Source organism: Falco rusticolus, chromosome 5, assembly GCF_015220075.1.
Source record: "Falco rusticolus isolate bFalRus1 chromosome 5, bFalRus1.pri, whole genome shotgun sequence".
Classification (NCBI taxonomy): domain Eukaryota; kingdom Metazoa; phylum Chordata; class Aves; order Falconiformes; family Falconidae; genus Falco; species Falco rusticolus.
The window spans coordinates 64,031,976-64,048,707 of record NC_051191.1 but is presented as its reverse complement, the minus strand read 5'-3'; the positions used below and the strand labels follow the sequence as shown (position 1 = coordinate 64,048,707).

Genomic DNA, 16,732 nt, shown 5'->3' with positions numbered 1-16,732 from the left:
GAAGTGACTGTGCCCTGGATTAAGCAGGTACAGATCTATGTCAGCTGCTAAGGTAGTGACTGAAGTCACAGGGACTTTCTCTGAAGGCATTCTCTGAAGGTACTTAGAGTCTTATCCCATTTTATGTCTACTCCATTGCAAAGGGAGAACATCCTTCTCAACCAAAACACAATTTGAAAAGATTGGGACTACCCTTGCCTTTTAAAGCAGATGTTCTGGAGAAGACCAGCAAGGTTGCTGTTCCTACGTAGCTCATACAGGTTCAGTTCACTCTTAGATGCGGTGACCTCCAGATCCTCTGGTGGCTAGCCCCACTGCACTCACCATTGCACCTAACTACTCTGGAGAAGAGAGAGCTTCAGCAAAGTACTTCTCTCCTTCCCTGTCTTCAGATAGGGAGATTCAAACGTCAGTTCTATCCACATCTACCTACTTACCTGAATTATGAACTAGTAAGAAAATCTGGATCAGAAATACGTATGCACACCCACACACTCTGTGTACCCTCCCCAGGGAGGGAACAAGGAGCCTCACCCTGAAAGTGCCTCAAACAAATCAGATATGTAAATATGTGAGCACAGTGTAGCCACTTTGGAGACTGACAAATGGCCTACTGAATGCTCCTGTCAGCTACCAAAACACCAGGCTCAGGAACTTGCTGATCCCACAAAGGAATGCACACAAAGTGTCTTACATGAGCCAGGTATATCAATAATTATATTTAAGGGGTGGTGGGATGGGTGGGGGGGTGGATACAAACACAGCTTTAGAATAACCCTTTACTTGAGCCGTTGCTGTCATAAAGATGAACTTCTTTAAGACAATAATTCCTACATTAAACAGTGAGATTCCCAGTGGATGACTGCAGAAAAGTCATTGTGGCTCACAACAGTGGCAAAAGCATACCTACACAAAAAAAAATAATCCCATAAACCAAAGACCCTTTCTACTGCCCTTATGAACACTAATACAGAAGATGTCTTGGGTGGGAGTGCATTTCTTTCTGCCCACAGATGAACAATGGTAACATAAAACTGACGCCAGCAGAGACAACAGGTAGTAGTAGAAAACCTGAAGTGAACGCAACCACCTGATTTTCTGATTTCAGGAAAAGAGCATAGCACAGTATTTTGCAAGATCAGCCTCTTACAGCCTTCTGAGAAGCACGAGTTCAATGTTCCTTTTCTTTGTCATGTCACAATAAAAATATGTATTTATCCATACAGACGCATTCCCCAAAAAATTAGAGGAGTTTAGGAAGACCCTCTAGAACTTTCTTAATTGCTTTACCAGATTTGACCAGGCAGGCCTACATGAACCAACGAGTCTCAAACCAGGCCTGACCTTACCAAAGCACGAAGTCAACAATATCATTACACCTTCTCCCCAGAGTTTAAAAGGACCCTCCCAAAGCAACAGCCACATAGTGCAGGAGTGAATCAATCTGAAAGCCCTGGGAACGCCAAAGGTCTTACATATTTCTCAAACTGACCCAGTCCGGACAGTAGCTACTCACTACCACCTTTCAAGATTTTCAGTCTGAATCAGCATCCCTCAACCCTGCCATCTTCAAGGAGCTGTTAACTGCTTCTACTGAGACAGAAGAGCTCAGGACATTAATCAGTCCCCATGACTATGTAGTAACAAGGGCGAGTTGCAATGGCATCCTTCCTCACAAAATTCTACCTCTTCCATTTTATCAGTGAAAACTCCTTTCCATCTCAAAGATAAGAAGGAGAAAAGCTTTAAGGCCAGCCAATACATCCCAAGGCAATTCCATTCCTGTCAGATCTTGTTGCTTCAGCAAGTGTTACAAGTTGGTGACCACTGGCTACAATTATCACTGAGGACTAAGCTCCTTCTCTGTGCCTTAAAGGGTGCAGCATTTCTCTTTCTAGATCTTCAAAGGAATGATGCCACACTCACTCAGGAGCTGCTGGCAGCAGGACATAGTCTACAATAAAAGACAGCAATGAATTCTCCTGGAAGCAGCATACTCAGCAGCAGCACGAACTGCATAAGAATACTTTCATGTACAGAGCATTCCACTGAATTAAAAAATAGGGCATTGATTTTGTTATTCATTTTTGTATTTAACTCAATATTAATCTCTGCATACAAATGCCTCTTCCCCATCACCACTTTCTCATGCCTCAGCAGAATTTCTAGTCAGCAGCAGAAACAGATGTAGGTCCTAAGAACAAATCGATCAGCCTGCTACAAAGACAAACTATGTGAGAAGAGGGCTCTGAGTAGGTTGTCAGTCAAAGCCTCTGTTCTCATTTATCAGTGAGTACCTCCCTTAATCCACACATGAGGAGAACAGAGAAGAAAGCCAGCAACACTTACGCAAGGCATGCCACTCGTCCTGGCGGATTGTCTTGGTGATGTTGTAGGTAAGGTTCTTGGGAATGGTCGCTGAGGAGTAGTGGTACTTGATGTACGTGCACCGCTCAATTGCTCCTGGGAAGGGCAACATGCAAAAGAGAGAGTGCTGTTAAATGAATGCAACATCCTCCCAACTGTAGACCAGATGGTCTTGACAACCACAGTCAAAGGATAGGAGTAAAGCAATCCCTACCATCAGTCCACTGTGACAATGCTGTCTTTGGCCCATGACAAGCACAGGCTACCCATAGGATAAGCTCACATCCAAACTTAGGATACACAACAGGCCCCACAGTAGCTGCTAGAGTGCCTGCTTTCAGCATCAGATAAATATGCGGCAAATGGCCTCTTCATTCATTACTTTTCTCTGAACCAGGAGCTAGTAGCAGACATACCAATATTTACTTTGTAGAAATTGTAAATTCATGTCTTAGCTTATTGTGCAGTAATGCGTCTCAGTGCCCGTACTCCAGGAGATACACAAAGCAAATATCTTTGAGCTTTCCTTCAGTAATAAAAAACAGCACAGGAAAAATTATATATGTAGATAATGTACAAGTTTTCCCCTTCCACCCCACATCCAAGAAGCCAGACAAACATAAGGATATGTGACAGGCTATGGTATATCTCTTGAAGGTAACCAAACACTTTCATAGCAGGCTCAGAAACGAAATTTATTGGCACCTCTGAACAATGAGCCTCAGATGGTAACACAAATGGCTGAATTGGGCAATTTTTTCCCCCTGTAGTCAGGAATTCATCTGTGTTCCACAGAAAAAAGCACCATGTGCTGCTTCTGTTTGTCTTCTGGTCACATTATTACATTCTCCTTTTACAGCCACTTTCCTTCCTCTACAATAATGACACCTCCAGGCCCTGATCTCCTGGCACCTTCTCTACATAGTTAGCGCCCTTGGAGAAATGGGTCTGGCATAGCCTGATGCTTTCTATGAATTATAGCCTAGCCAAATTTCACATCTGATCAGAAATGTGTGATAGTGCAGCCGTTCTCACATTCATGAAAAACGGTAAGGTTTCCTACACACCTTTTGCCAGCATCCTCAAGTAAAACTGGTTTTATTAGACATTCTCTCCAAGCAGTCAGATTCAAAGCTCAGGAAAGTAATTTTTCCATTAATATTATGATATTTTGAATCAGGCCTTTAATAACTAAATAGATATCCTTAATGTGGTTGGCCACACTGTTTACTACTAGCTGCCACTGATCAGAGAAGCAGCTATGCTGGAAATGCTTTTATGTATTAAAAATACATTAAGATAGGCACTCAATAGGATAAATTAAATGAAGCAATGAATTATACAAACAAGAACAAACCCTATACACCAAGATGCAGGTAGAGAACACATACTGTTAGCCTGAACTGAAAAAGCAGAGCTATTAGCCTTATATTGACAACTCCAAGGAGTTAAATATGCCGCTAGAAATAGAAGTTCCTATCTCAGATTGTAAAATATTACTTGGCATGAACTCAGATCATACACCATAAATTCACAGCATAAATAAGAAAGTCCATGAAAGAAAATTTTTAGTTACATTGCAGTAAACTACCATCTTCCAAAGTTAGTGCAATACAAACATTTGAGGTCTTCATTGTTTGCTCCTCTCAAGCATTCTTCACATTCTGCCTTTGACAGCAATTATATTAGACAAAGCCAAATATTACAGGGGAAAAAGGCAAAATATTTACATATGTATCCGCCTGCCCTAACAGCGTGATGGGCTTCTGTGTGAGTCTGCACCATCTGGGCACCAAATGTATGCCCAGAATTAAAGTTTCAAACCAAGAATAGTATTTTAAAAATAAAACAACTAGTGTGCAAAAAATCTTTTAAAAAAGCCCCAAATCACAAACTTGCATTCCTATACATTTTCCTATCTGCTTTTGTTTAGCTGCTTTCATGGATCAGAAGCATTGGCAAGAAAGTGGAAAATGTTTATTTGTCAGACCAGGGCAGGCAAACAGGGCACAGAGCGTTGGCAAGAGCATGGCATGGTCGTTTCCACAGCAGTTCACAGGGAAGGGCTCTAAAGCCCTGCCAGCTCAGCCAGGGAGCAATGGTATCCACCCGTCAGAAAGCCCCGGCCTCTCCCAGCTCTGCACCCACCACGACTGACGCGGTTCCCCCGGCAGAGCCCCGGTGGGAACACGCAGCCACCCCGGTGCTGGGCTGCCGGCCGTGCCCCGCTGCCATGGCTGTACCAGCCGGCAGCAGGGAGCTCCTGTGGGAGCTGTGCCGGGGAGAGGAGCTCCTGCGCTCAGTGACGGAGCTCCAGGAGGAGGTGAGCAGGCTGAGGAGCATCAGGGAGCGTGAGAGACAGACAGACTGCTGGAACCGCACCCTGCCTTCCATGGGACCAGACCCACAGGCAGACGGGCCGCACGACATGGAGGATTCCCCGTCCTCTCTCCGCCCGGCCAAACACCGCGACTTAAGGGATGGGGGCAATGGCGACAGGCTCCTGCCCGGTGCAGCAGGTGCGTCTCCTCCGTGACCACCCCACCTGCCCGTGCACAGAAGCTAGGAGGCTCTGCAAGTGGAACTGAACAGTAATGAGGATGATGGCTCATCTAGCATCGAGGTTTCACCAAGGTTAACTCTGCCTGTGCCCTGCATCCAAACTGCTTCCATAAAGAAAAAGGACGGGTCAGTGCCATAGGAGACTCCAGACTCCCTTCGGAAGGGAACAGAAGGCCCAACGTTGCAGACCGAACCCACTTATGGGAGTCTGTGTCCCAAAAGACGTGCTAGTGTGGAGAAGACGACTGTCGTGGCTGAACAGAGGAGAGCGTTTTTTGGAACTCAGGAAAAAAAAAAGAGAATTTATGACCTTGGGAAGGAAGGTCTGGCAATTCAGGAGGACTACAAGGAGGTTGTGAGCTTACGCAAGGAGAAAATGAGAAGGGCTGAAGCCCAGCTAGAACTTCATCTGGCTACCACCGTAAAAGACAATAAAAAATGGTTCTATAAATACACCAGCCACAAAAGGAGGCCTAAAGAGAATCTCCATCCTTTATGGATGCGGGAGGAAACGTGGCAACAAAGGATGAGGAAAAGGCTGAGGTACTTAATGCCTCCATTGCCTCAGTCTTTAATAGTAAAGACCATTTTTCTCTGGGACCCAGACCGCTGAGCTGGAAGACAGGGATGGGGAGCAGAATGAAGCCCCCATAATCCACAGGGAAATGGTCAGCGACCTGCTACACCACTTGTGTGTGTCTAAGTCTATGGGGCCTGACAGAATCCACCCCAGGGTACTGAGGGAGCTGGCGGAAGTGCTCCCCGAGCCACTTTCAATCATTTATCAGCAGCCCTGGCTTACCGGGGAGCTCCCGGTTGACTGGACGTTTGCAAATGCACAAAGGGCAGGAAGGAGGATCCGGGGAAGTACAGGCCTGTCAGCCTGACCTCGGTGCCGGGGAAGGTTATGGCGCGGATCATCTTGAGTGCCATCACACAGCACATACAGGACAACCAGGAGATCAGGCCCAGCCAGCATGAGTTTATGAAAGGCAGGTCCTGCCTGACTAACCTGATCTCCTTCTATGACAGGGTGACCCGCTTGGTGGATGAGGGAAAGGCCATGGACGTTGGCTACCTAGACTTCAGTAAAGCCTTTGACACCATTTCCCACAGCATTCTCCTGGAGAAACTGGCTGCTCATGGCTTGGACGGGTGTAACCTTCTCCAGGTAAAAACTGTTTACTGACTGGACGGACGAGCCCAAAGAGCTACATCCAGTTGGTGGCCGGTCACAAGCGGTGTTCCCCAGGGCTCAGTATTGGTGCCAGTTCTGTTTAACCTCTTTATGATCTGACAAGGGGATCGAGTGCACCCTCAGTAAGTTTGTAGGCAAGACCAAGCTGGGCAGGATGTTGATCTTCTTGAGAGTAGGAAGGCTCTGCAGAGGGTTATGGACAAGCTGGGTCGGTATGCTGAGGCCAACTGTATGAAGTTCAACAAGAAGTGCCGGGTCCTGCCGCTTGGATCACAAGGTCCCCGTGCAATGCCACAGGCTTGGGGAAGAGTGGCTGGAAAGCTGCCCAGCTGGAAAGGACCTGGAGGTGTTGGTTGACAGCCGGCTGAACACGAGACAGCAGTGTGCCCAGGTAGCCAAGGCGGCCAACAGCATCCTGGCTTGTATCCAAAACAGCGTGGCCAGCAGGACCAGGGCAGTGACTGGTGACTCTGCCCCTCTACTCAGCACTGGTGAAGCTGCATCTCGAATACCGTGTCCAGTTTTGGGCCCCTCAACTACCAGACGGACACCGAGGTGCTGGAGCGTGTCCAGAGAAGGGCAACAGAGCTGGTGAAGGGCCTGGAGCCCAAGCCTTGTAGGGAGCGTCTGAGGGACCTGGGCTTGTTTAGCCTGGAGAAAAGGAGGCTGAGGGGAGACCTTACCACTTTCTACAGCTGCCTGGAAGGAGGCTGTAGCGAGATGGGTGTCAGTTTCTTTGTCCTAGTAACAAGCAATAGGACAAGAGGAAATGGCCTCAAGTTGGACCAGGGGAGGTTTAGGTTGGATGTTAGGGAGAATTTCTTCCCTGAAAGGATCGTCAAGCATTGGAACAGGCTGCCGAGGGAAGTGGTGGAGTCACCATCCCTGGAACATTAAAAGACATCTAAGATGTGGTGCTTAAGGGCAGTGTTTATTGGAGGACTTGGCAGTGCTAGGGTAAAGATTGGACTCGATCTTAAAGGTATTTTCTAACCTAGCCAATTCTACAATTCTACATTTAAAGACTGTCTAAAACTAAGAGTACAACTGCATTGGCAATGGTTCAGTGGTGGGTGAAGTACAGGCAGAATTTTAGTAGTAAACTCTATGATTGCCTTTCTGGCCACACAACATATTCCAGCACTGTTCCTTCCCACCTCTAAATAACATGCTATTAGTTAAGAAACATGATTCCAACCAAGAGTTTGGAGGGACCAGAAGGTAAAGTGCTTTTCAGCGTACATAGTGAGATATGTCCTCCTTTTTTCCCTGCTTGTTTCTGAAATATGAGGGCTGACCACTGCACACACCCAACAGGGCTGAGTAGAGTACAGTGAATTCACTTGCACCTTGGAATTATCCTCACTACTTGTCTTACACAGGGAAACAGACCCACAGCTGAGACAGTCAAGGATGCTGCTCCTGTATTTTCACCCTTCTCTGAAGCATTAAGCATAGGTTCACTGCTGGTATATGTAAGTCTAGTTAATTTGTTGTTACAGGGTTCAAAATACTTTTGTCTAATCCAAGTTATTGGGCTCAATAAAGCCCTAAAGTGAAACACAATGGTCTATAATATAGTAGAGGTCAGTCTGCATGAGCTAATGGGCCCTTTTGGCTTTGTGCTGTTAAATCCTCCTGTGAACACTGGAGTTTATTACACTTGGGAAAATGTTCTTCAGAGTGTTTTAGATCTGTCTTCTATTAGCTTCCAGCACTTCAGTTATTTCAGACTCTAGAACAGCAGAAACTATGAGGGAGAGCATGAAGCCATCTTCATCCACATGACCACTGCTGATAGGAGAAGCATGCAGGATCTTACCAGGAATTTCAAGTTTTTTATGGCCCAAACTGACAATGTTTGTGATAGCTTGGCATTTAAACATTAGTTATTATCTAAACCTGCTCTCACAGGTGTAGAAGAGGAACCCTGCTGCGTTAATGCAACTGCATCAGCATACATCTAGCCGGAAGTGAGAATTAGATTTTTGAAACTTAGAAAAAGGCTTTCGTTTGCCTGGACCTAACAATAAAAATAAGGAAAAGGATGAGTTTATAGCAGTGAATTTCATACTTCATGATGCTTCCCTACTTGTTCCACACAAAAAGAACTAGGTTCAAGACCCTCAAGCACCCAGTTTCTGGAGGCCCCTGGGAGAGCAGAGTCGGTGAAGGCAGCAAGGATCAAAACTACTGCTCTCTTGTAAAGTCCTCTCAGAAAAACCCTAAGAAACCCTTACATTCAGATGAATTAATAGCTATGCTCACTCTGGTCTTTGGGGTGGGAGGGGAAGAAAGAGTAAGAAAAACCACACCACTTTCCCTTCCATCCCTTCAATAGGGTAAATGCAACTTATGGAGCACATCCAGCTTTCAGCTTTAACTTAGAAAGACCAAATGCAACTACAGGTGAACTCTGCACTTGGCTCAAATAACTGGGAAAGGCATTTATAAAGCAAACCAGTGAGCATGATTTTTTCACCTATGCAGCCGCCATAGCAAGTCTTACAGCTGGCCACAAGAAACACAAAACCACCACAAAGCTGCGCCACTTATAGATTCCATACTCCTCTGATCAAAAAGAGAAATGTTTGGCTGAAAATCCTAAGGAGAAGTGTCTGACTTCTAATAGAGTGCTAGGAAAGGGATCATTGAAAGATGCAACTAGAACCATGCAGAGCAGAACTCTGCCCTACTGTTCTCACATAAGCATAGATACTCACAGAGGATTCAGCAGCTGTAACTGTGCTTGGCAAGCCCCTGTTCTAGAAAAGTTCAGATGCCAAGTAAAATCGAGATAAGTAGACAAGGCTTCATCCAGAGCAGCTAATTCATGGCATCAAACACACCACTCCTCTTACTGATCCACTTACCTGCTCAGTTCACTCCCATATCTGTTGAGCATTGCTCCATACTACCACCTTATCATTATGTAACATTTCTTCTCTTCATTACAAGGAAAAAAACTGTGCTATAGCAGGAATATGACCCGAAAACACTGTGCAATTCTCTTCTATTCAATTTTCAAAACTGTCCTAATATCCTGATGTTAGTTCACTCGCTAGTCAAACTCAGCTCCCACTGCATTACTAGGGCTGTAAACACTATCCTGGTAGAGGCACCAAGCCATTTGGTAATGCAGAGGGGGACTGAACCATTCTCCCACTCCAGGCTCAACAGAGTGGAGATCAATTAAAAGGAAGGCCATGCTGTTGGTATCCACGCTGTATTTGTCTGGTGGGTAAACAGACAACTTTTTTCAGGACTTTTGGGCCAGTGTAAACACTCTTCATCACCAAGACCTCCCCTCCCCTGCCTTTAAGCATAATAATATTTCAACACTTTCAAACTACTCCAACAAAGTCTTTGCCCATGGTTAATTTAAGAAATAGAATGAAAATTCAAAATGCCAGCAGGGTATTAGTCACATCAGTCCTGAAATTTGCATCTCAAAAGTGCCCAGAGGCATTTGCCCTGCAAGGTCAGCTTGAGTTTTACAAAGGTGGTTGTCAAGTTTCAGGAATCTGCACTGTTACTGTGGTCATACAGTTTAGTCTTCTGCATAACACAGACCGACTCATCTGAGATCTGGCAACAGAAAATAGTCCTTCAGATGGTCTTTCAAGAAACTGGTTATCTGTGAGAGCAGTTAGGCAAGTGTCAGTAATATTTCAGATTCAGCCCAAGATGGCACACGGAAGAGTTACTTACATGGTTTATCTGACTATACTTCCCTCTTGCCAATGAGGGCTACAAGATTCCACATTTTTTCCCTCCTGACTTTCAGGGTTGCAGACTGTGGAACCATCCTTAAGGTTCAGGTAAAGATTAGTCCAATACCTGTGAATAAGTCACCTTTGGTAGTTGAAGGGCTCACAGCTACACATGAGAATTTCTCCCACACAGACTCCTTGCAGCAATCCTTGGGTAAGAGTGATCGGCAATCTCAGACAGATGCATGGAGCCAGCACCTTACTTGCTCAGGATGAACTATGACATGGCCATTCCAGACTTCACAACAAGCTAGCACTGACATGACAGTCCCCTTACTTTCCGTAACACTCAAATCTGAAACCAAGTGGTACCCATTCTTCTCTTGTATACGTATGTTGATTTCTAAGAAGGATCCAGCTGTACAGTTGTTATGTTATGTTTTGTTATGTTTCCTGCCAAGGCTTTTGATATGATGAGCTTCCCTGAAAAGACTGACGTGGATGTTCTGTGCCTTTGCTACCTCCAGGCAGTTTTTCCTTCTTCTGTGTTGCAGATACCTCTGGATGAACTGTTCATAGCAAGCAATTTATTCCATAAATTTCACCCTTTGTGTTAGCTCTAATTTTTACAAATCTGTTTGAGAATTACTACACACAGATTTCCTAGTAAAAGGAATCTTAGCCTCTGGCTTGCAAACTGCACTCACTACATGTATTTGCTATTCATTATGAGAAATTGCCTTCTGTATGAGACGTTGCCTTAATCCCATGGTTTGGTTACTGTTCCCTCAGTTGGGTGACTGTATCCATATCAAGCAGACAGAAGATGTAGATTAGTTATTTAGCCTCTAATTGTTTCACATTATCTTCAGAAAATCTGTAAAGCAGAGAAAGTTTATAGCTTTTTCTGAGCATAACATTTCAGTATGATTATAGCCCCTGGAAACTTTAGTTAGGGTTAGGATCAGGTTACATAAAGCAATTGCATGTGGCATATATCTGTTATATATAGAAGTCTTGTCTCCCTTTGAAGAGTTCATTGTTAAGTTGTAGTACCATTTTATGTAGCTTACAAACCAGCTGTGGCCATTCAGGCTGGTGCAACTTAAGAATTATCACCCTCAGCTGTACATGCTACCCTCAGTCTCTTAAATCATTTCATATTAATCATCAGAACTCCTCTGGAGGTACCTTAATGCAGGCAAGGTTGTTGCAGTTTCAGCATGCATTAACTGGTCAAACTAAACCCTGGAGGAAGGTAGGAGGAGAAATTAGGCTCTGCCTTGACCAGCTGCTATGACAGAATTTCAGTCAGATATGCTGACTAGTTAAAGAACACATTATGAGTAGCTATCTTCTTAGCGAAGCCTCTGCCGTCATTAGGAAGTATTGCAACACACTTAACAGGATTATTTCATTACCTCTGGAGTAATACTAACTATGAAAGTACTGGTTAGACACTTCTGCCAATCTCTAAATACATTAATGCCAAAAATGCATTAACTGTAGAATTATTTATATTAGAAGGGTCCTCTAGATGTCAACCAGCCCAAGCCCTTGCTCAGAGGAGGAACAACTTCAAAGCTAAAACCAAATTCAAAGATAGTTCACATTTCTCAGGGCCTTGTCCAGTCAAGTTTTAAATACCTCCAAGAATGGAGGTTCACAACATCTTTGAGCACCTGTTCAACCATCTGACCACCTTCATTATGAATTTTTTTCCCTCAATACCTAATCAGTATTTCCCATGATGCCACATGAATATCTTGAATACACAAATACCTAAGGGTAAAGGTCTACAAATCTAGGAAGAATATGCAAATAACATCACCTTAATCAACATGTCTGATGAATATTCATTAACTTATATGCATGCATAAATAGAAGCCAATGTTCTAATTAATGGAGCTCAAGATAGATTTTCAGCTGCAGCATGGGCCAAATTTTTAGAACAGATCATATTTGTTCCTGGCTGGCTCTGGCATCATCCTGAATTGATGTTAACTTGGGCTGCCAGTAGGAATCATTGCTACTTCCCTTAAAGTGAAACAACTTCTGGTACTGTTTGTTGCTTGCTGTGAGCTGCAAAGAAATTGGGCTGATGCCTCACTTCAGTTGATGAGTTGGGGATTGTGTCTTTTGGGTTTTAGACTAAGTTGCTAGCTCCTAGCTGCTACCTCTACAAGTGGGTAGAGGTGCACTATCAGCTTCTACTCACCATTAACAGGTTTGCATAGAAGTCAGAGAGGGATGTGAGATAGTCCCCTTCCCCATTCAGACACACACAAGGGTCACGTATTGAGAGAGACAATGAATATGTCTACAGTAACACAGCATGTATTGGGAGTGCACTTTTGAAAATGACCTCCTGATCACCTCTTAAAATTACCATGCTTTGGTTCATAACATGATGTGCTGTAAGACCATGCCAACTAGAATCTCCACAAATAAAGTGAAATTAGAAGATGTACCATTCAACTAATGGTACAAGAGCAGAGCCAGTCTGAAGTAACATCCCCTCCCTGAAACGCACACAAAGTGAATAATAGGTCCTAAGCACCAATTATTTCTTACAAATTCACCTCCATCGTACCACACTATTTATAAATGTAGATCTAGCCTATGGCTTGTGTTGTGGTTCTACAGTTAAAATCATCCTAGTAAGGACTGCCAAAAGGAAATTCAGCCGACTGACCATAGCTCTAGGAGACCCACCTGTAAAGACACTTTATCTACCTAGGTGGTTGATCTCCAAGACTGTAGAAGCATACAGAGTAGCCACCACAGCAAGAAGCACCGATCTGCAGTCGAGTTCCATAGAGCTGCAGCCATCACTGATATTGCTCACACCAGCCACTCACACACAGGTGGGCAAATAGTTTGTGGTTTGGGTTCATAGGCCAACTTGAAAAATTGGAAGGAACAGTGACACCAGGAAAAAGATAAATTAATGACAATTTCAGATCAATTGAAAAAAAACTTTTGTACAGCCATAAAACTGTAATAGTGTAATTTATTCTGACACCTTTAAAGAAAAACCTTTTAAAACTGTTATTAAATTGAAAGTCTGAAAAATGTATTTTGAGAATTTTAAAACACTAAGATTTTTCCTAAATTCATAGTGTTTTTTCCCAACTGAACCCATCAACCATATTAGATCAAGTTTCACAACTGGTTCTGCTTCAGATCCAATTTTCTGCATGAAAATAAATAACAGTTTGCTAACTGTACTTACTATAAACGTACTTACAAGTGCACTAGGCACCAATATCTTCCCTGCTGGGTAAAGTGCAAAAAGCCTCCTAGGCTGCTGGTGGCAAAGGGATATTTCAATAGCCAGAAATCTACAGTATCACCTAAACTCACTTTTTTACATGTAGATGGCTTTACTGACTACCAGAAAAACTAATTAACACGTAGCTTCAGCAAAACATACTCAGAATATAACAGTATCCTCTGTTTTACCTGAAGGAAGAGCTTGCTTGTATTCACCAAGTTGGCAACCACTGAAAGGATGAGACATTCATAAGATAAATATTACTTTGTCCCTGAAATGGCACATACCCAGGAAATACATTAACAGAATGTACAGCTTAAAGATTTTCATTAGGAAAGTGAGCAAACATTTTTTCAGTGACAAACAGAACCTTCCTGCTTGTTTTTCCTCCCATTTTTCTTTTACAGTTCATCTCACTTGATTTCCAAATGAAATCAGAGCCTCTAGCTTAGTAAAATTTGTTAGACAACGCTCAGCTGGTGAGGAAGTCTCATAAAACCCCAGCGAAAACATAGGAGGGGGGATGGTTGAAAGGATCCAACATACTGTACTATCTATACAGAAATCTGGTAATAAATGACAGTATGTCATTCCCATTTTTCCTAGGTCAACTGCAATGAAAACCTGGATCAGCACTGAAAGCGAGATGGCATTAGATCTCCGGAGATATGGAAAAATAATCAGATACAAAGTGCACATGAAATGGAAGAAATCCATGAAGCTTATGAATGTCCAGATGCACACAAGAGCTTTGTCACACGGGGGTTCTATGGTGACCAGATTCCATACATGGGACTTCCAAATATTTCAGACAGAAACATCTACTTATCAATTTCAACTTCTGTTTCCACAGCAAAATATCTAGATTTCTTTTTCAGCCATGGTGTGAGTAAAGATAGAGATACAGGCGTGTGTGCATGCACTGAGCAGACACCAACATTTTCAGAGTAGAGGAAGAAGAAAGTGCCTGAGCAGCTGTTGCCATACCTGTTCCCCACATGGTCTCTGGATATCCCAGCAAACAGCAGCTTGCTTAAAGCAACCAGCTGGCAGAAGATAAATATTCCACCCATGATAAGAAAAAAATCCAAGTATGAGACCAAAAGATGAATTTGCATTGGAAAGTGATGAGCTCACACATTCTCTCCAGGGACCAAGGAAAGGAGGCTGGCAAGGAAGCTGAAGCAAGAGGATGGTTATGAAACACTTTTTTACTTCAGCTATTAATAACAGTCTCCAAGCCACAGGGCACTTGAGAGGAGGAAGACATCTCCTTGCTTCTATTAATCTTTTTGTCCACCTATTTGCATTGGGCTGGCCACAGGGGAGAGGGGAGCAGAGCACGAATGAAAAGTTAAGGCTAAAAGGGCTGAAAAATATTTGCTCCTACTTGTTTGGAGGCAGAAATTAAGTGATCAATAAGAAGTCACTGACAGAGCAATTACCAGTAAAAACTTACTGATGACCCAATAGCTCATGGAACAAAGCATTATCTCAGCACTGCTGTTAAGCCAAAGAAAAAGCATAGCAAAGGATATGCTATGGACAGGTTTCTTTTATATGAACATATATATTTTGATTCTCATAAAAATACTCCCATGAAGCTTGGTATTTATTGAACCAGCTTTGAAACCTATTTCAGAGAGATGCCTGGGAAGCTGGTCCCAGACTGCCAAGAAGAAAATCAGGATGGGTCCACTGATACCACCAATTCTGTTGAGGATCTGTGATCACATGCAGTGAAGTCTGAAGATGCCTATCTCTGTACCTTGGAAAGCTATTTTATATGCTGTTTTACTACATAAATATGCCTTTCTATATGCATTTACTCCTCTTTACTTCTCAAAGTGAGAGGATCATAAGCCCTTCTCTGTGTCTCCATACTGTTAGTTTACAGCTAGCCCCACAAATTGCTGAGCTAGAGAAAGCACTTAACTACAACCTTAACTTCTGGATTCCCTAAGTTTCACTAGCCTTTTTTTATGCTGTCCCCACTCTAATTATTTCAAATAACTGTTAGGGTAGTGTGGTTGGAAGAAAGGCATTTTCAAGATATCAATTTGTACACAAAAAAGTACTTCCCAGACAAAGGTGCCCTGCAGTTATTAAATATATGTGCAATGTAAAGCTAACAGACAAGATCACCCCTAAGTGAGCAGTTTACCCTGTAAGTTTGTAACGTCTCTTGCCCCATAAACTCTACCAACTGAATATCTACTCAGATTATGCAGCCTGATGGACAAAAAACTACCTTGCAATAAACCTTGGGACTGTTTACTGGCAAGTAGAGACCACCAAATAACAAAGTTAGCATGTATAATGGCTCTACCAAAACAAGGAGTAGTTTCATGTTTGACCATGCTCCTTCCCTGCAAAGTCTTTTTCTGGGTTCTCCTTGTTCAAATTATTAACTAGTGGGTCACCATCACTAAATTACAAGGATGCTCCATCTTCCTTTGTAAAGGAGTATGCATTCACAGGGACAAAAGATTTCACAACTGACTGCCCCTTCCTTGCAAGGCCATTTCCTACACTATTGGAACTGGACATACTATTGCGTATCAGGGCTTGAATCAAATATAGGCCTTAAGAAATTAAATGTTTGTAGATATTTAAGAAGTAGTTCTTGACTAGTCAAACAAACTGAAAGACACAAGTAGAGGGGAGAGGAGAAGATAAAGAAGATAGTAAGACAAACAACTGTACCGTAAAAAACAGAGATGAGCTAAAGCACAATTTGGTCATACTCAAACCTATGAACCACAGATATTGTTAATCTCTCTGAAGCTGTCTGAAATTGTAAGTGGTTTCTCCCTTACAGAAGGAAATGATTCTTGAACTATTTGAAATAGGAAAGGTTGGTGGGTCATAAAAAAATATTTTTCCAATTGACTAGACTGTGCCCTTATTTATTCAGTGATGAGTTTTGCAATGCCATCGTATGTCCTTGTGTCTAGAAGGCTTAGACATTAAGTGTGTCTTCACAAATGCTACAATAATTCATTTTTGGTGCTAGCATCAAGTTCTGGCAGCACTGAAACATACTTAAGTCAACAACTTAGGTCTAAAATCTCAACACAACTACACACACTCTGCACCAAATAAGCAACACATTTCAGTGGCTGAAAATATTGAAAGGATAAATGCCCTTGTATGGGGGTAGAGGGGGCCAGAAACTGAGAAGTGACTAGCTTACCTCCAGCCCCAATCCTCCCTTTGCTTACGTCCAATACAAAACTGTGAGGACCAGGGTATTCCAAGCTACAAAAAAGTTAGTAATGAGAAGACCTATTCCCAGCAGAGTCTTCAACTGGGAATTAAGTTGCTCTAGCCAAATCCCAAAGGCATCTAGATTCCAAACACAATAGCTAAGATTCATGTCATTTCTTTTAAGACACGTGTAAGATTTGCCATTTAATGCAGAAATAAGAAGTGGCAGAAGCTAGCCCCGCTTATGAAACAGAGAAGCAAAACAAAGTAAAGAAAATCCAAGTAGTTCTAGTAGCTATTACTTTTTTAACATGCCAACGAAAGTTACAGGTTCTTGTAAAATCATGTGAAGCTTAGACCCAGAGTTTGTGCGTATTTAAATGGAGAAAGACTCTTCGCATCTTG

At 43.0% G+C, this 16,732-nt stretch overlaps 1 protein-coding gene across 1 annotated transcript in view; it reads right to left on the bottom strand.

The window, feature by feature from the left end:
• The window catches only part of TMEM178B (transmembrane protein 178B), a 237,081-nt gene that overhangs the window by 167,641 nt on the left and 52,708 nt on the right, over nt 1–16,732 (bottom strand). Inside the window, exon 2 of the mRNA XM_037389882.1 lies at nt 2,350–2,463. Within this exon, the coding sequence (XP_037245779.1) occupies nt 2,350–2,463 (114 nt within the window). The remainder of the gene's footprint in view (nt 1–2,349; nt 2,464–16,732) is intronic.